The sequence below is a fragment of the Pectinophora gossypiella genome, chromosome 9 (genome assembly GCF_024362695.1).
Source record: "Pectinophora gossypiella chromosome 9, ilPecGoss1.1, whole genome shotgun sequence".
NCBI classification, from domain to species: domain Eukaryota; kingdom Metazoa; phylum Arthropoda; class Insecta; order Lepidoptera; family Gelechiidae; genus Pectinophora; species Pectinophora gossypiella.
The window spans coordinates 3,318,555-3,339,619 of record NC_065412.1 but is presented as its reverse complement, the minus strand read 5'-3'; the positions used below and the strand labels follow the sequence as shown (position 1 = coordinate 3,339,619).

Sequence of the window (21,065 nt, the reverse complement as noted above, 5' to 3'; positions counted from 1 at the left end):
TGAATTTGTAGTTGTGATGGCAATGGAGATGCATTGTTTTTGAAAGTTTCAGCTACCTAATTGTCACAGTTTAAGAGATATAGAGGAATTTAGGTATTATTCATGGTTTTTGTCTCCAAAAACGGAACCGTTTTTGGATTGTTGACAAGGTGTTGTATTGTACGCGTTTTAGACCCTAAAATAGAACAATCCAGAAGTCACGCCACTTTTCGCGTACACAGAGAAACAGCCAATAAGGTTGAGGAGCTTGGTTTGTGTAGATTATGTAAATTGCAGATGTGTGCGAGAAACGTCAGGCAAATGGTCGAGCGAGTGTTTGGCTTTTTAGAAATTCTACAAAATTGGATATATTTTTTATCTAAAATTCTGCAGTTCTGATTTGATAAATTAAATAGAATTTGATTAAATAAATAACATCATTAGTATTATAGTCAACTTAAGAATAAAAATAAAATTAAATGAATATTTTTATGTCAATAGGAAGTATGAGATTTTCAATAAATACCTCGATTGTCAATGTCGGGTAAATGTCATTTGGATGTTTTTGAGGCGCTAGTGGTAGCAATATCGCGATTGCCTGATAGATGAGAGGGAGCATAACGGGTATAAAAGGGGGTTTTGCACGATTTTTTGAGGAACTTCGTTCGTGACATTAGCAGCAGGAGGTGCTGCCGGTTTAGGAATTTCAAGTCGGACTAGCTATTCTGTAAGTTAGTAGGGATTCCTTCTGCTGGATTACCAGCTGTCGCGACTTTTGAGAGCTTCGTAGCTCAGGATTACAGTGCGCGATTGTTATTTTGTCAAAATATGTAAATTTGCTCTTTAATCAGCTATTCGAACCTTCCGTGGTGTAGTTGATCGTCTACCGCGTTAGAATAGGGATTAGAATTAGCTTCCGTGCGTAGATTACGTGAAATATGTAGGTTTTGTCCGACAAAAGTCCGCGGAGTGCGCTGTAGGGACCTTGTTAGGTTTAAAATAGGAAGTGTGGTGTACTAATTACCTTTTTCTTACAGGCATCGTTGGAAACAGGTCTGAGATCATCAGATCTCAGACGACAGGTACAATTTTACGCTAAAGATAGGGCCCGATAGGAGTAGGATGTGTCAAAAGTGTGTAGGGAAGCTTGCGAACGTAGGGACCATGTGCTGCTTGTGATTGTTTACCTTTGTTATTATTTATGTTATTTTATGTAGTTTATGTATGTTTATCTATTTAACTTTTTAACTGACACTTTACTGACGCGTAGGAAATGACTGCTTGCGATATTCTGACTGAATTTTATTATCTTATTGGTTATGTTTGGGCTGTGTGTCAATGTTTACAATGAAAATTGTACATATTGCCGCATAGACTGAACAAAAAATGTTCTTCTTGTAGTTCTGTATGTTGGGATCCACATTTCGGGGTAATATAATTATTGCTTGGAAATGGGGAGATCAGTATACAGAATGAGGTATCCTTGTTTTAGAGGTAACCTCATGGATTTAGATTTTTATCTTTTATTGTGAACCTAGACTGTTGGTCCAGGTTGGATTGTAATCTTGCTGTGTTTTATTGTAGTTAGAATTCCCCTGAGGATTCTATTCGAAAACCAATCTGAAGTTACACAGGGTGAACCTTTATGGTTTACGGCCTGCTACCTCACTGTGTCAATGTAGAATAATTGTAGGAACAGTTGTTGTTACCACTGTAACATGGTTCTGGATTGTTCTATAGTGGTGCTTTGGGAGATACAGCTATCTACAGGAGTGGTGCGGTGAGATATTATTATCCATGACCTTCTTTCTGATATTGGGACAGGATGACCATCCGCCAATATGAGATGAAGCTAGATAATCAGTATCGAGCCAGCGCTGCGACTTGGATAGTCAGGTTGGATTGCCTCCTCCTGATGAGCGGTTGTGCGTGGCGATGCTTTCGAGTATGAAGACTCTAGCCGATGCCATATAATCAGTATTGTATGGTATGGGTCAACTTTGTCCTCTTGTGTTATAATGTAAATTTATTATGACCCACTCTGGATCTATCAGCTCATTGTGGCTTATTAAGCCATGTAAATAATACAATTAATTATTAATTTGAATTATAAAAAAGTCTGGATACCATGAGATGAAGGTAATGGTATTGATAATGGCTTTTGAATAAATTTATATACTTGAATCTGTGTTGTTATTTCACCTATGTGACTTAACATGACTTCTATATACTTACTGTATTGTCCGGGCCTGCCTGGCTTGATTACACTGATATACAAACCAATTCAACACAATTTATTTGTGTTATTTTACCATTCATCTACCTGATAATACCTTAATGTCACTGCTGCTAGTTTGTGACATACCTAACAACCTATACCTTGTCCAGGGGTTTACCTGGCCTGATTTCACTATGCAACTTGTTTGCTTACTAAAATGCAATATACAAACCAATTCAACACAATTTATTTGTGTTATTTTACTATTCTTCTACCTGATAATACCTTAATGTCACTGCTGCTAGTTTGTGACATACCTAACAACCTATACCTTGTCCAGGGGTTTACCTGGCCTAATTTCACTATGCAACTTGTCTGCTTACTAACATGCAATATTATTGCAATAATGCATTTATGCATAACAATTACATCCAGTTTGACTGCATATATTCTTGTGATTCATGGTTGGTGTCATATTCATGACCATCCATCTCACAATCATACTTATTCCTATGGCTGGTGTTATTGCAATGCCGCTGAAGCCATAGTAGGGACGTTAGGGACATTTTTGCTTAGTATACTCGGGGTCAATCCAGTTCGGTAGTCTCTGCTTCTGTTGATCCTCTTGCACTGTGGTGTATTGGGGGGAGGACAGTGATGAGTAGCTGCGTATTGCCTTCGGTTGCTAAGTCGCTCATTCGTTTTGTTAGGGACCTTTTGCTTAGTATATTTGGGGTCAATCCAGTTCGGTAGTCACTGCTTCTGTTGATCTTCTTGCACTGTGGTGTATTGGGGGGAGGACAGTGATGAGTAGCTGCATATTGGCTTCCGGTTGCTAAGTCGCTCACATACTTACCTTTTTGCGCCATGGCTATGGTGCTAGCTATGCATCACAATGAGTTGTGTTGTTAGATTGGATGTAAATCTGTCTAACTTAAATAATTTTATTACATATGTGAAATTGGTGTTGGGAAGCTCTTCCCTTTACCTACCAACTATTTACCTAATGCTCCTGATATGTCACATTTATGTGCTTATCATTTCATAAAAAACCTATTTGTTCTTTCGGAGAGGGGCCTAAATCAGGGTAGGGCCTCATTCGCCGGTGAGCGTGGTCGGGGCTCGAAACGGCACCCTATACTATTACATTGTTGGTATGGTATTCTAATCCTTTTCCTGTGTTCCTAGATCTTTTACAATAATAAAACCAAATTCCTAACATATTTTAAATAACTAACTTATTTCTTACCTTCTTGTAAGTCTCTCTTGTTTAATTTGATTAATTATAAGCTTTAATCAGTGTCATTAAGTTTAGGTTTGCTTGGCGTTGATTTGACTGTTTTTAAACTATAAATACTTATATTATCTTACATTCCATTGCCCTATTACTTAGATAATTCCTTGACTTTCTCATTTACCATAGTGATATAATTATAACCTATTTGTATTGTTATTAAGTATATATATGTAGTATATTAAGTTAGTATTATTCTTTATTTACATGCCCTCAATAACATGCATTCATATCTGACTCAGCTACCTTCATATAAAAGAATTTGAGTTACTACAAAACACAACATAAGGTCCTACCTTTATACTAGACGATCACAACAATAATAATGGCCAATTTAATCACTTAGTTTGACTATAACCCAGGGTCGAATCCTGGTCAGATTAGTCATTGGAGTGGAGTGTGTGGGGTATTTAAGTAATATATGTAAGGGGGGGTTGTTACAACATAAAGGACATAAGGAAAGTATATAATTTGTCACATACTCATACATTGTTTATAGAGTCGTGGATATTATTAGTTACACCACCCCTACAGTCAGTACTAATGAAAAATAAGCTTGACATGACACCAACATAATAGGGTGACAAGACAAAACATTGATTTCATGGCCTCACCTTAATAGATGACCCTGCACAGGAAGCCTTTCAAAACAAATCCATTTCGTAAAAAACCCGATCCATTACTGTGATTTATTCAATTATTCAACAACAAAATGAATTTCGTGCCATTTCGTATTGAATACCTATCTTCAGCGGAAATGTGAAAAGGGAAAAAAGATTTCGCATTGCGTCAGCAACAGTTAATGTAAAGAATGGTAGTACATTAGGGTGACACCTTAAATTCAAAACCTTCCATAAAATACCTTCCTTAAGCCTTCATAGTAATGACATAAAATTGGCACCTACAAACTCTGACAATGTTTCTTCCGACAACTGACGAGATATTTTATCGTGTCAGTTTTATTCTGATTTTTTTCGTGACGCCTCAGAGTTCACCGCATAATTGCTATGTCCTTAGTTTTTTGTGGTGGTTTGTTAAGTTTCGTCGCTGAGATAATACTGATTTTTCAATAAACTATAAACAAACATTGGCCCCGATTCCTGCAGACACTTCCTAGTTTTATTTTAATTTATACTTACCCGTCATTTTCTTATCCGCCGAAAAGGAAAGGGACTGATGAATCAAAAACCCGGGCAAATAAAATAGACATTCCGCTCATAATCAACCTGATTGACGTGTGCTGTCAACTTAATTTAAACCCGACAGAGTTAAGTCAGAGAGCACATGTGAAACGGGTTGCATATCAGCGATATGCCTATTTTATTCGCCCGTATTAATCATTCATTCACTCATTCATTTTAAAAGTAACCAATCATACGTCAATTTAAAATAAAATTAGGAGATGTCTGCAGGAATCTGGGCCAATTACAACCAACGGAATCGAGACTTCAGATTGCATGGACTAGATATATTATGTTCAGGTAGGTAATATAAAGTGCTTTTGATTCAATTTATTGTAATATGATGACCATTTTAATACCTATTTCAAAAGCACAGAGTGTTCTCGGGAATATAAATTATAACTACCTATAAAGTAAGTACCTACTTAAACTGAAATTACTAATTCAAAAGCAATAGCGAGAAAATTGAGTTATTAAAGTTATAGTTCTGTCAGTCGATTTCTAAGGCAAGGTCTGAATAAAAGTGTTTTTTTAACATTAAAAACATGAAAACGAAGGTATATAGGTATATAACTATTTAACGATTCACTTCCTTCACTCCCTCGTTCCCTAGCACTATCCCGTTTTTTACAGGGTCCGCTTATCTTACCTAGACATTTCCGGTCCAACAGGTCCGGTTTTTGCAGAAGAGACTGTCTGTCAGACCTTCCAACCCGCGAAAGAAAAACCAATCCAATACAGGTTAGGTCACATACCTCCGAAAATGCATTTCTCAGGAATGTGGGATTCATTTATGACCCAAACATGAATTCGAAAACAAATTTGACAATCATTGGTTTAGACCTGTGCTGCATTCGAACCTGCGACCTCAAAGTGAGAGGCAAGCGTTCTACCAACTGGGCTACCACGGCTCACAATAGAATTACAATTTATTACAATTTATTTCCTTATTAAAATTATATTGTCAAAGAATAATTCATTTATGCCATTGACAAAACAAAATAAAACGAGTCAATATAAATAATTAAGTAGGTACATAATTAATTTTATAATAAAGAAAGTACCAATACTGAGCCGTAATAGTCCAGTTGGAAGAGCGCTTGACTCTCGTGAGATCGCAGGTTCAAATCCCGGGACACGGGCCTAAACCAGTGATATTGGAATTTGATTTCGAATTTATGTTAGGATCTTTAAATATTTATTACGTGCTCTGCGGTGAAGGAAAACATCATGAAAAAAACTCACGTACCTGAGAAATTCGTTTTCGGAGGTATGTGACCTAACGTGTATTGGGCTGGTTTCCCCTTTGGGTTGGAAGGTCCGACAGGCACTCGCTTCTGTAAAAAACCGGACCTGTCAAATCTTCAGTTTAAGTAAGCGGACCCTGTAAAAAAGGGGTAACTCTAGGGAAATAGATAAGTAGCTATATTTTTCTGTTACAAAATTTGAATACGGGCAGAGTATTTAGTTGATTTTGGATCTAGATGCATTTTATAATAATAAATTATAATTATAATACACTAAAACAGCAGAAATAATTAGGTTATAAGTCATCCTTAATAAGCTTCCTTAGCTTAATATTACAACGACTCGAGTATATTATTTTTGAAACGTAAATTTTCATTAACACTTTATTACTAATTTATGTGTTAACACTCTTTATTAGCTTTATTTAGAGTAATAGCGTAATTTAAGGAGTCTTAAAATAGACGTAATATTCGTAAAAGCGAATAAATTAGGTTGTATTTTAGAAATTGTTTATTATAGAAATTTTATTAATATGCTATGTTCATAAATTGTTATTATACGCTACATGTACACTGGACTGAGGCCGAATAATAATAAGCTAGTCTCTAACTAGTCAAATCAGTTACTTTTTACTCAACGTCAAAACACGAATTTGTATGAAAAAACACTATGTTACGTCATAGAACAACGTGATAAATAATATGTCGGACTTATTATTACGTTTGTCTTGATTAAACATAACATAACATAACAAATACTTTATTGCACAAACAGGAAAAAACAAAATACAAAACAAAAGAGAAATAGAATTAGTACAATAGGCGGCCTTATTGCTAAGTAGCAATCTCTTCCAGGCAACCTTTAAGTATAGGAAAAAAAAAAGATTAAAGTACATGAATAAATTAAATAGAAAAAAGAAAATATTTTTCGTTAGTTTCAGATCTATATCTGTCTTTATTTAGTAATCAAAATTTCATAATTTATCTTGAACCTAGTAGTACACGACCCAAATATAGAACACCTTCAAGTGTTTATCTTCCGGTGTATGTCGTAAAATCCGTCAGGACTGTATTTTTTCTAACATTAATAATGTTATAGGCGATCTTCTTCTTTGCGAGTCGATGGCGATCGAAGCTAAATTTTTGCTGACCAATAATTGGCGACGCTTACGGCATTGTCAGTGGCTTCGTACAGGTCTTCAATAGTGCAGGTGTTAGGGCAGGTGTTATAGGCGATAGGCTGACCTCTTGTGATCATAAAATTCATCATATCCATCTTAAAACGGGGCTCATCGTCTTTGATAACTTGAATGATTTTATACAGGTGTTAGTGACATCGTAACATCGTTCAGACCATGATTCTGATTTAATATCAAGTGGAATTTTCCATCGCAAAATGTATGTTTTTTTTAGTTTATTTAAATTATTTTCAATTCTATACTTTTGTGATGGAAAATTCCACTTGATATTAACTCAGAATAATGAGATAAATCATCCCTCTCAGTATTCGTTACGATGTCACTTACACCCCGTACAAGTACATTCTGGTAGCCATACCAGTGGTTATGGGTGTTAGTGACACCGTAACGAATATTGAGAGGGATGATTCAGACCATGATTCTGAGATGATATCAAGTGCAATTGCCTGTCGGGAAATTTATCACTTACAATTTTTTTTTAATTAATTTCAGTTCCATACTTTTGCGACGAAAAATTCCACTTGATATCAACTCAGAATTAACTCAAAGTTTTCGTTACGGTGTCACTAACACCCTGTATGTATAATTATGTATGGATCTTATTATAACGTGCCCTCCGAAACAAACCCGGGACGTCAAGACATCACCACTCTAACCACTAGACTGATGACCTGTCATCACACTAAGGTATCATGGCATTTTGCGATTTAGTTTCTAAAGTGGTTCCAGATTGCTTTACCCCTTAGCGGCTTAAAGCCGTTTCGACTAAACTAAGACCCAGAGGAGACGAAGTCTTTAATTTGGAATCGGTGCGGGACGGAGAGTTACCGCTCTATAAATAGTATAATTCCATATTTTTCTAGTAGATGTGTCAATTAAGATGATTATACAAATTTTCATAGACTTTCGTTAGTCGAACACAAAACAGGAACTCGGCTTATAAACCACTTGAAACGGAACGCAGACAATGTTGCCAACTAAACCGAAAAAAACATTTTTCCAGCATGCAGGGTCAGAATAAAGGCGTATGGGCCTCATGTCGAGCACAATACCGCAGTCCCACCAATTTCGTGTTACCGTCACGAACAATACTCGAAACCGTGGCTCAACATTAATCAAACCTCTGAAATCTATTCTTTCAGTTTTAAAGTCTATTTTGGAGTGGAAAAGTAGACCATTTGTTTTTCTCGTTGGCTCGGGTGCAGTCAATTAGTGGGATACGCCGGGAAACGTATACGATGCGATAGACACTATTGTCATAAAGAAAAAAATCAAGCATTGCTCCATGTCGAATGAAACGTCCAAATTGGATGGGCAGCTTTAAGCTGGATGGGTTTAGTCTGTGTTATATTTGTAGGTTAACTCTTGATCTGTCGAGATGCCAGAGACAATAGAACATTTTTTTTTGTTGCGGTTCTTCGGTCTTTCAATTTGGTCTACTATTATTTTCGTCGTGACTTTTTGTAGATTTGCCGCAAATGGCATTAACTATTTGCCTGGAAGTTTACTACTGATTACCCTGATCAGATGATGAGGGTACGTACGGATCATTATCTATCATAAAATGTATGTTGAATTGGTGTCATCATCATCTCTTACCTAACTGCTGCACTGCGCTGCACTATATTGCACAGTCATGGGCAATATAATGTACCCACTTTAGGACTCTGTCTCACTAACATATTTGACATTTAGTGAGACTTATTCAAATTCAAATTCATTTATTCGTCAACATAGGTAAAAGAGTTGTTACAATATAATATATGTCGCACTATGTCGCACCTTTCGGTATACGAATTTAAAACATAACAGATTATTAAATTACAAATAAAATTATTAAATAAATTACAATAGCATTCAATATAATCAAAATAAAAAATTAACAAATATATTGTAATGAAATGTCTTTTCAATATAAACGTTAGAAAATTGTATGTCAAATAGGTAACATTAAGGTAAAAAAATAAAATAAAAATAAAAATACAAATGCTAATTTTGTATTCTTACAGTTCAATTTGTCAAAAAAGTTAATGTGACATGGTACCAAAGTGTATACATATTAATGCTCGTGACCGTACGTATGTTATCAGAAAAACGAAAATCGCGAATATTTATAAGCGTTACTTTGCGGAAATCCAAGGAAACTAAATATGTATCTTACCTTTTTTATTTATTTTCTATGTAATCAATAGCTTATGTAGAATACATAGTGGTAATATTATTATTATTACAAGAAATCAATTATAGATTACCCTGGGGTTAACATAATGAAACATGTATCACTGTCTACAAGTTACAACATAGGCATATACATGTATTAAACTCTTTATTGGACACACATTAAAATATAGTATAATTCATTTACTTAGTTTAGGCATACTACTCTTCATCATCAATTTAAGAGCCACGCTCTTGTCGGTGTAGCATTTTCCATTCCAGTCTATCAAAGGCCAATTCCTTGACTTCCCTATAAGACACGACGTTAACCTTTTCTTTAATCTGTTCCATGTAAGCTCTTCTTGGTCTTCCCCTTCCTCTCTTTCCTTCTAGCTTTCCTTCTATGATGTTTTTAATGAATTCGTCGTGTCTTATTAGGTGTCCAATCATCTTGCCTCTTCTGTCCTCAATAATTCTCAGTATTTACTACTCTGAATACTACTCTTAGGCAACTAATTATGTTGCTTATGTCTCATATAATTTAACGTAAGTAATTGTTTTACGGAATTAGCTATATATTTATTTAGTTATTATGACATTACATTACGCAAAGCCTGTAGGCCCCTTTACACACTGCGACTTGTAGCAGCGATACTGTTGTTATAAAATATTGCAGCGTCACGACTATATTGCTGCTTTCCATTGATTACTACACTACTTTACTATAGTAGCTAAGTATACATTTATTTATTTGTATCAACAGCCTAGTGGTCTAGTGGTTAGAGCGTTACTCTCGCGATCTGGAGGTCTGAGTTCGATTCCTCATGCGGACATTGTCGAAATTACTTTGTGGTCGACCTTTGTTTGGTAAGGACTTTTCAGGCTTGAAAAAGTAAGATGATTCCGTCCTTTGGAGGGCACGTTAAGCCGTTCCGTAAAAGCACCTCCATCAACCAGTGGAGCAGCGTGGTGGAGTATGCTCCGTACACCTTTCCGGTTGATTGAGGGGAGGCCTGTGTCCAGTAGTGGGACGGGTATAGGCTGTTCATGTGTATGTATCAATAGGTAGGAATACTGTGTCTGAAAAATACCAATACAAATTAATACCATACAGCACGGATAAATTCATCGCGACTAAATTGATACAAATGTTTTTATAACTTGTTGTAACTTATATCGCTGTAAAGAGTAACAGTGCATACATACATACATAAACAGCCTATATACGTCCCACTGCTGGGCACAGGCCTCCCCTCAATCAACCGGAGGGGGTATGAAGCATACTCCACCACGCTGCTCCACTGCGGGTTGGTGAAGGTGTTTTTACGGCTAATAGCCGGGACCAACAGCTTAACGTGCCCTCCGAAGCACGGAATCATCTTACTTTTTCAGACAATCAGGTGATTCAAGCCTGAAAAGTCCTTACCAAACAAAGTACAGTCTCACAAAGTGATTTCGACCATGTCCCCATCGGGAATCGAACCCGGACCTCCAGATCGTGAGCCTGACGCTCTAACCACTAGACCACAGAGGCTGTATATCAATGACTAATTTATGTAAAGTTCTGCAATAAGAAATTAGTACTGCTTATTGTAAAATGTTTCGAAAAAAATGAATACTATACAGAACATTGTGACATATAAAACGTAAGTTGTAATACAAACATTAAAAAATATTCCATCCAACAAAGAGACAAATGTTATTTACCCAATTGACACATTGTTGATATTATTATGTATATTTCGACGGAACCACATGTCAATATAAATTGATATGTGGTTCCGTCGAAAATTTTGTAAAGAATTGTTTCTACTGTACTTACCTAGCTATATTCAGTAATGTAGACAATGACCCCGATTCCTGCAGACAACTCCTAATTTTACTTTAGGTTATACCCGTCATTTTCTTATCCGCCGAAAAGGAAAGGGACGGATAATTGACAACTGTTAATTTTAAAACGAAACGAATAACTCGGGCGAACAAAATAGTCATCTCGCTGGTATGCAAACCGTTTGACGTGTGCTGTCAACTTAGGGTTTATAAAATTCCTGTCTAAAATTGACGTGTGTTCCATAAATTTATGCCTATCGATTACCCGTCCCTTTCCTTTTTGGCGGATAAGAAAATGACAGGTATAACTTAAAATAAAATTAGATGATGTGTACTGGAATCGGCACCAATATTTTCTTCATCGTATTTTAATCTCTTTCGTACTCATTATATTCTGGTATATAGCCTGTAATTAAATTATTCATCCTAAATTTGCTCTTAGAAAAAAGTAAGATAAAATTTTGTCACGGTCATTTTATTTATTCTGACGGTACAACTATGTCGTTTTGTCAATTAGTGCTAAAATATGAACCCAAATAAGTCATGTCGTTCTGTCAAAATACGACTAAAATCACGTGCCACGCATGTTAAGGAAAAAACAAAATTATCGACAAAGTGTATTGAATCCATAGATAGGTAATTTTATCATGTTGTGCATGTTAGCCCTGCTAAATACTATATAAATCATCGGGAAAAGATGTATGATGATGATTTTGCCAGTCAGCGATGATAATCATCATAAACATGGCATAAGTATATATATTTTTTTCTATTCATGCACTCAGATTTATGATATTCACTCACTGAACCCAAAAAGTATTTAATCTACTCTGCAGTACCTATAGTTACCCAAGTATAAATTGAAGATGAAACATCGGTGTATTGAAAACAGCCAGGCTCGTCCAAAGTGGTCTGTTCTCTTAAAACCAAGGTGTCATCAGTGTATTCCGGCCGGGCAGTGAATTCTATCCGAGGTAAATGTCAAATAACAAACAAAAATAAAACTAGAGCATAAAATAATATTAAACAGGAACTCAATTGCTTTCACATACTTAACATTTCAAGGGACCTCCTTATTATTTATTTTATTTATTGGTTATTTAACCAGACAATAGATAACATGAAGACACAATTTTAGAAATTATAATAAAAATGACGAATATGAAAAGGAGACAGAAACAAAGGATTATGACATGTATTCATTTATAGGCTTTAAGTCGTAAGACCGAATGTTCTTTTAAAATCCAACCCTATGTTTAACTATTGTGTCTAGAAATCTCGGCGTTACAAGGTTAAAATGACATGAATATTTTTCAAAATTATTAATTTTGGATTCAAAAATGTCATATAGTCTCGCTGCTCTTTTAAAATATTTTGATGTTTTCCATATAACTGTTCATGTTGTCCATGTTCTAAGAGTTATAACTACAAATCGATTCAAAAATTCCAATGGATTGATTTTTGTGTAAAGTAAATTTGGTTTTTAATCATCACCGTTGGACTCTTGTACGAGTATCTTTTTCAATTGTTTATGACTCTCTTTGCATCACTCTGCTGTTCGCCTTAGCGATGGTTGTTTTAGTGTAGTTACGAAGTGCTTTGAAAGAGTAGATAACCTAAATTATTTTGCTTCCAGACTTGCTCACTTCCTTCCTAGACATACCTAACTTATCTAAAACGGGTGTAATAGCAAGATGAGCAACGCCACCCTCTCACAAACGTTGGCCACTGCAGGAGTGGAAGCTACCCTACCACTTATTCATCTAGCACAAATATTCTTCAGTCTTCTGACATACCTAAGAGGATCCTCAGACGGATATCCTAAACAGGCTAATGTATATGGTAAGTGGATTTAATCTGATCTGTTGAAGAAAATCGCAGCGCTTGCGTTGTAAGAACGACGGTGAACCAACCGCGTGCGCCAGTGTGCGGATGCGAGCCTCTACGTTCATAGGAACACGTCAAAAATTCGCGCACAATTGTTAAACGCCTACATAATAATATGATCGGATTGACACAGCTGTTAATTTGAAACCTTCTGACGTGGATTAAGTATTAACGTTATTAATAATTTATTGTGATACTTTGCAGTAATAAATGAGAACTTGTCAGTTACAATTTACTGTCAAAATACATCTACAATTACTGAAGACCGAGTTCACTGACGTAACTTATTGTATATTCAACTACTTGGCCGGACAAATGGGGTGTGCTGAGGGCTCTCATCTAGTAAATGTAACTGCATCAATGCAAATAATGTAAGCTGACGATCTCTATGTTTTCAGATGGTCAACAATTCGACTTTATCATTGTTGGTGCTGGATCTGCTGGTTGTGTGCTTGCTAACAGATTGACTGAGATATCCAATTGGACTGTACTTTTGGTTGAAGCTGGTGGTGATCCTGATTTGACTTCTGAAGTAAGTTTCATAATTATATTGTACATCTATTTTAAAGAACTGACCGAAATGCTATAAGAAGGTAAGTATACTCAGACAACACATACCTACATATTTATAACACAAGTGTCGGAATTAAGTAGGAATTAAGTATTTTTTCTGCAGTTAAACATACTTCACTACTTCTTTCCTGTACGATAGGCCCATCTGGGCCTAAAAAATTACACCGCTTTCTAGTGTAGGTATCTACCTACACTAGACGGCGGTATAATTTTCCTGGTTAGTGTATTAAATAAGATTTTATACTTTCAGATCCCAGGCTTATATCCCATAGCGGATCATTCCAAAATAGACTGGGGTTATTATTCGGAAAACGATGGCTATTCTGGACAGGCACATCCAACTAAGACTGTTCGATTACCAAGAGGTAAAATGGTGTCAGGATCTAGCGGCAACAACTACTTGTTTTATGTCAGAGGAAACAAAGCTGATTATGAGAATTGGGTCGATCTTGGCAATGCTGGCTGGGATTGGAAAACTGTTCTTCATTACTTTAAGAAAAGTGAGCGTTTAAATAATATGCCAATCTCTAAAAGCGACTCAGCTAAGTTGCACGGATATGACGGCCCTCTAGGAGTAACTTTTCCAGACTGGTGGTCACAAACCAAAAATTTCTTAAATTCCTTTAAAGAAATGGGACACAAAATAATACTAGATTACAATGGGCATGATCAGTTTGGATATTCTTTCCCCCAATTTACCATTGACAATAATGTGAGACAGAGCACCGGTGAAACATTCATAAAAGCAGCTAAGAATCGCTCGAATTTATATTTGTTGAAGAACACTTTGGCACGGAAGGTTATATTTAAAAATAAAGTTGCAATCGGAGTTGAAGTTCAATTACCAGATAAAACAATCATAATAGTGAAAGCTACAAAAGAAATAATATTATCTGCAGGTGCTCTAAATACACCTCAGTTACTAATGTTATCTGGAGTAGGGCCAAAAGATCATTTAAAAGAAATGGGAATAAAAGTTGTTTTAAATTCACCCAACGTAGGAAAAAACATGAAAGACCATGTGATGCCACCTATAGCATTTACTGGAAAGAAGAGTGTATCTTCTATTACCCAGAATATTGGGATTATTACTGGTTTAAATTATTATCCTGTAAGTATGATTGGGCATGTAGCCCTGAATAAGTCGCAAGATTATCCAGACTATCAAGCTTGTGCATACCCTCTTCCAGCCTCAGCATGGAGTTTACCAGTTCTTTGCGGATATATATTTAAATTAGAAGACCATATGTGCGAAGCTTTGGTGAAAGCTGGTCAACTGCGAGAAACATTATTCACGTATATTCCTCTCTTACATCCAGAGTCAGTAGGTGAAGTAAAATTGAGGAGTAATGACCCTGAAGATAGTCCTATGATTTATACAGGATATTATTCCAATCCAAATGATTTAGATAAACACGCTCGAAGTGTAGTAGACTTCGTGAAAATTGTCAATACTACTTACTTCAGGAGTATTAACTCTGAGATTATAGATTTGAAGGTGACACAATGTGATCATTTGGAGCTATGGAGTTTTGAATATTGGAAATGTTATATTCTGAATACTGCTACAACAGTCTACCACTTCAGTAGTACTTGTGCAATGGGACCACAAGGAAAAGGAGTTGTAGATGAAAGATTGAGAGTAAGAGGCCTCCAGGGTTTGAGAGTAATAGACGCAAGTATCATGCCAGACATTCCAGGAGGTAATACTAATGCCCCAGTAATAATGATTGGAGAAAAAGGAGCCGATATGATCAAAGAAGATCATGGGTGTAAAACAAATTATAGAAGAAACTATTCTTAAACAACTCTCATGTGCTTTTTTTAATGAAATACTTAACTTTACTTAACTTTAAGAATATTTTTTTTTATTTATACTGAAAAAAAAGAAAAAGAATAAGGTTATATTTTATTTAATTTCTTGTCAAAACGCTCAGTTTTGTTCATGCAATAATTGAACTAAGTAATTAAGATAATGCTTAGGATACCGGAATTTACATAATAGCTACTACAAATACGCATGCCCATGTTTGAACGTACTAAAAAGGAAATAATTTGCCACGAGCACAATTTACGCAGCAAAATTGAGGTCTAATAAAAGGAAAAACATGTCGTTTGAAAGACCAATATAAAAAGCAACTTTCTTTTGCGTCGACGTTTTTCGAGCGTTGATAAATTGTCATTTTCCGACGTCATAATGTACAGCGCCTTACAATGTTATTAGGAGCATGCAAAACATACACGTAGTTATGGAAGGCTTTATTAAGATTAGGCGACGTCTGTATCGAACAAATCAATCATTTGATAAATGACATTCTCGAGAAAGAAGTCTGGAAAATATATTGTGCTTTTATATATGGTACACAATATTTATAATAAAATTATGATGATTACTTTCTTTATTGTAAAGAAATGAATTAGTTATTTGTGAGCGTAGGTTATTGAACTGAAAAATAAGATCATTATTTTCCTAAACTGATTTGTATTCATATATTTCGGAAAGTAATTGGTTATAGAAGTATTTGTAAATTGAGTGTAGGTTTTTGCCTACTTAATCTTTGAAAATATTCTGTGGAAAATAACTTCCTAATCGAAAAGGCAAAATTATGGAAAATTCAGCAAAGTCGCTCCATTTTTATGTGAAGCGTCTGAAATAAAGTAAACAAAACAAAAAGCTGTGTTTCCCCAATTATCAATTATTATTCTTCAGTTTAGTTTCCAGATCTCAATTATTTCTGGGAGTCTGCGGCACATTTTGCTAAATTGGTAGACTTTGCCAGGAGGGCGGCATATTCGGAATGAAGATAATAAAACGATATAACACTTTATACCTTAACTCTCACTAATGTGTTATAGATATCGCATTATTTTGATACAAATATTTTTAACATGGTAATAATTATTAAGCAAGCTACACTTTTACAACATTTTCACCGATCAATGGCATTTCACATAAAATATGTAAGTGACGTACATAACTTAATATTATGAATAACTCTTAAAAACAAAAGAAGCGATGGTTCATTGGTTTAAAAACTCTATCTACTGTATCTACTATTGGATGTAGGTAGTGACAATAATTATGAAATGCTTATACAGGTAAATTCAATATGTTTATCGTTATTAACCATACCGTAGGATCAGTTATAGTTCGTTAATTGACCTTAGGGTTAGTTAAAACAGATACGGAGTTTTTTTTTTTTGACGTGACTTATTGTTGTTTTGCCACAGATGGCATTAATTACTTGGGGGATACGGAATAAACAGAGAAGTTGTAGAGGAAAACAATTGAATACTTTAAACCATTCTTGAATTATACAAACGAGACTTAAGTTATTGGTATTGGTATATTTTAGAAGTTATTGGTATATTGCATGCGAAATTACTATTCATTGGTTCTTTTCTCGTTAGTCCCGATCAGCTCGCGACCAGCTGTGTCTGTAGGCGGGGGAGGGAGGACCCCCCACGATGCAGACACACAACTGAATTATGTAAAACTTTTAATTGTCCCTCTCGCCTTACCTTCATTAAAATTCGACGCTCAGTAGGTGTTTTGTTTGAATACAAAAACTTGCAAGCTTACATGTTCGTGACGCTACGTATGCTACGGCTAAGGGTTTTAAAGATAATTGTAAAGTGAGATTGTCTTTTGAAACGTATTTCAAACCCTGTAGTGTTAAATATGCCTTGAATTCTAAGACGTACTGTAATTCTTTAACCCTGCTTATTGGTCGGAGACCTGTGAATATTATTAAGTACATGGAATTAATCATTTTGGCGAATGTGAGAGTAAGTAATTCATTCTACTGTTTTTATAAGCAACTTAGCAACAGCTGGGAAATTAATATTATAAATCATTCGGGTGTATGTACTTCAGAATAGATTAACTAATAAAAAACTACACAAGTTTTTAAGTCGCTTTCGCGCACGAAAGAGATAACAAACACAAACTTCGTATAAGTCGATCTCACTTACACACGTTAACATTTTGTATTGTCCTCTTATTACCTTATCTCACTATGACACCATGGTGCGCTACTGCGGTCGCGCTATCAACAAATCGTGTGCAGTTAACAACAGGTTGATAGTTTCCTAGTGAGATATGGTCCTAACAGTAACAGTTCATGGTTATCACAAATTCTCTACTTATTTACGTGTGGCTACTGAATGTCTTAATACTCGTAGATATTCTCTCTCTCTCTCTTTATTTAAGAGCTGCGCTCTTGTCGGTGGAGTAATCGCCATTACTCCATAGATAGGGCGTGTAGTACGGTGGTTGCCCCAATCGCCTTCCGTTCCGCAGTATACCGACCATTTCTCAATCGGTGATGTTCTAGCTAGAGCCCTACCAGAATCCATTTCGTCGACCTCCAACCAGTACTGATACCGCTGCTGCCCGGCATCAGGGGTGCGCTTTTGAAGTAGCGGCGCCTACTCGCTACGTCACGAGATCGTCATAGAACCTAAGTAGCATTTTATAGGTTAGCCCGTCCCAGTGAGCTACCCATGAAAGATATAAACAAGTCAGATATACAAGACTAGCTTTTGTCCGCGACTTCGGCCGCGTGGCGTGTTATAAAAGAGAGATCTTTGTGTGTGTGGGAGTGCATATCAAATTTCAAGCATCTAACTTACGCAGTTTAGATTTTTACAAATGTTTCTTCCCGCTAACTCCCGTTTCCGTGGGAATTTTGCAATATCCTGCTGCAACTGAGCTTTAAGTTAACTAAAGTACCTGCATGCCAAATTTCAAGCGTCTAACTTAAGCGGTTTAGATTTTTCATACAAAAGTATTTTCCCGGTAATTCCCGTTCCCGTGGGAATTCCGGGAATTCCTTTCTTAGTGCACCTCTACGGTACCTAAGCTACGTCCCTTCCAAATTTCAAGTGCCTAAGTTTAGCCGTTTAGACTGTGCGTTGATATGTCAGTCAGTCAGTTTCTCCTTTTATATATTTAAGATAGATCTTGTAGATATTACAAGTAGTAAATATAATATTGTTTGGAATTACCTATTAATCTCATACTACTGTATTACAGGAAACCTAACTGACGTGTGCGGAATTACACGTTTCATGTTTCATACCACTCAGGCTTCGCGCAACCTCTTACAAGTTTATTGTATTACTTATATAAACTTTGATTATCAATATTGTGGAACTTCTTACATAATAGGGTTCGGCACTTCCATTTAGATAATGTACATTCGAAGTTTGAGACAAATAATGAATATTATATTGATCAAATACGGTATTATCTACTTTGTAAGACTTGTGAACTGTAGACACGGCCCGGACACCTCGTTTTACACAGACACTACACATTGAGGTTATCGTAAATCCGCACCTGTGTGTGTGACGTCTGACGCCCATACGATTGAAGACTAAAGTAAGACCGGCAGGAAAACCTAGCTTAGACGCTGATATGAAGCGGAGAGTTGCCGTTCTATACGTAGTATTATTTCCTGATTATATGCTGTAGGTATAATATTATCTAAGATAAACGACATAAAATACTTGTGATCCCTAAATGGATGGGCAGAGCGATAAGTAAATTAACCAGGTTAAAATTGCTGTTTGATATTTGTTCACATGGCGCGCTTACTTTTATGCGAAAATTACAAATTTCTTTATTGCGTTTAAGAACAATTGATTCGATATAACCCTTTTAGATCCCAGACTAAAAAAGAATTTGTTACTTATAATTTGAAATCCTCAGTTGGATTTGTTGAACCGAAACATGATGAGAGGTGATCAAACTACGGCTCATAATATTGGTCTATCATTTTAGAATAGACGTTATCAAACTCCAAATTCCGTGGTCTCTGCCTACCCCAACGGGAAATAGGCGTGATCTTATGTATGCATTATCAAAGCTGCTTTACGTGTTCATATTCGCTAGCTGTCCAACAAAGAAGCCAAAAGATTATTAATACTATTTTACTTTTAATAATGAATACTACCAGCCCTAAGCGTTACATCGCGTGAAATTTTGAAATACGCCACAAAAAATGACATTTTCAATACACTTAGTTCCATTCTTCATTCATTGAACATTGGCAAAGGGCATTAAATATGCAGCTGAATTTACAACTTTTTTCATCATCATCAGCCCATTAACGTCCCCACTACTGGGGCGCGGGCCTTCCCTATCGATGGATAGGGAAATCGGGCCTTAAATCACGCGGGCCCAGTGCGGAATGATGGTTATTAACGACTGCTATGTAGCCGGGACCAACGGCTTAACGTGCCTTCCGAAGCACGGAGGAGCTCGAGATGAAAACTTTTTTTTTGTGGTCACCCATTCTATGACCGGCCTTTGCGAAAGTTGCTTAACTTCAACAATCGCAGACCGAGCGCATTAACCGTTGCGCCACCGACCTCCTCATCGCGTGAAATTTTGAAATACGCCACAAAAAATTGTCCCAATACACTTAGTGCCATTCCCCATTCATTGGACATTGGCAAAGGGCATTAAATATGCAGCTGAATTTATAACTTTTGTAATCAAGTATAACGGGAAGTTGGTAATGGAAAAATCAATGATTAACTCTTGCAGACTACAGTACTTCAGTGTTCTGCCAATTTTCTGAATAACCCGGTCACTTGATGAGCATGTGGAGGTTCAAATGATTTCCTAACTAGGTCACATTTGGTATGGATAGAAAAACAAAAGCGGACTTTTTTATGGTAAATTACTAATAGGATCAACAGAAGCTTGCGCGATTTTGTGTGTGATAAAAAATTCTGACGAAAATGGACGCAACTTAGTCACACATCCTATCTGGGTATGTAAAACAGAATCCACACTCATACTGCTGTGGCGTATATCCATGTAGGATCTTCGGTAGCCTTGTTGGAAGAACGGTTGACTCTCACTGTGGCGTCGCCGGTTCGAATTCAGCTGAGACCAATCACCCTCCTGCCCTAATCCCACTCTAGATGTGGTCGACAAAGACAGGCATTCCTCTTCTATCAATTTCTGTCAGTCGTCATCTCAGAACTCACACCTTTCACACAATATACTTCTTTACACAATCCGTCCACACTTTCTTCAGCGCGGATCAATGATTTTCGAAATTGTTTTCGATTCTATGCCTGGGCCATAAAATGGTTATCACGTGCTCAGCGGTGACGGAAAACATCGTGAAGAAACCCACATTTCCGAAAAGTGCGTTTCGGGCCGGTTTTCCCTTCGCGGACTGGAAGAGAGGCATGCAGTCGCGTCTGTAAAAACTGGACCTGTCAAATCATCAGGCTATGTAAGTGGACCTGGTGAAAGCGCTAAGAAGATGATAATCACTCATGTGGCATGTCTCCTGAGAACTGACGAACCGTTTTCATGAACTTTGTATTATTATAACAGCATTTTAGAACAAAAAACAACAATGTCGTTAGCCTTTTGTACAAGTGTTTTCATTTTTAATCACTCTTACAAGGTGATCCTTCCGACTTGATTAAACAGACGCTATCGAATTAGATGCCAGGGTTGTCAGTGTCTTA

At 36.4% G+C, this 21,065-nt stretch overlaps 1 protein-coding gene across 6 annotated transcripts in view; it reads left to right on the top strand.

The window, feature by feature from the left end:
- LOC126369383 (ecdysone oxidase-like) overlaps nucleotides 1-16,143 on the top strand; it is a 169,889-nt gene extending 153,746 nt beyond the window's left edge. For 5 of the 6 annotated variants that reach the window (XM_050013769.1, XM_050013768.1, XM_050013766.1 and 2 more), the window contains 3 exons: nucleotides 12,742-12,947; nucleotides 13,391-13,524; nucleotides 13,816-16,143. In XM_050013769.1, the coding sequence (XP_049869726.1) occupies nucleotides 12,800-12,947; nucleotides 13,391-13,524; nucleotides 13,816-15,369 (1,836 nt within the window). In that variant the 5' untranslated portion in view covers nucleotides 12,742-12,799 and the 3' untranslated portion in view covers nucleotides 15,370-16,143. Of the gene's footprint in view, nucleotides 1-11,938; nucleotides 12,080-12,741; nucleotides 12,948-13,390; nucleotides 13,525-13,815 lie in introns of those variants that run through there. The other variant, XM_050013765.1, reaches the window with a different exon arrangement.
- Nucleotides 16,144-21,065: the final 4,922 nt, after the last annotated feature.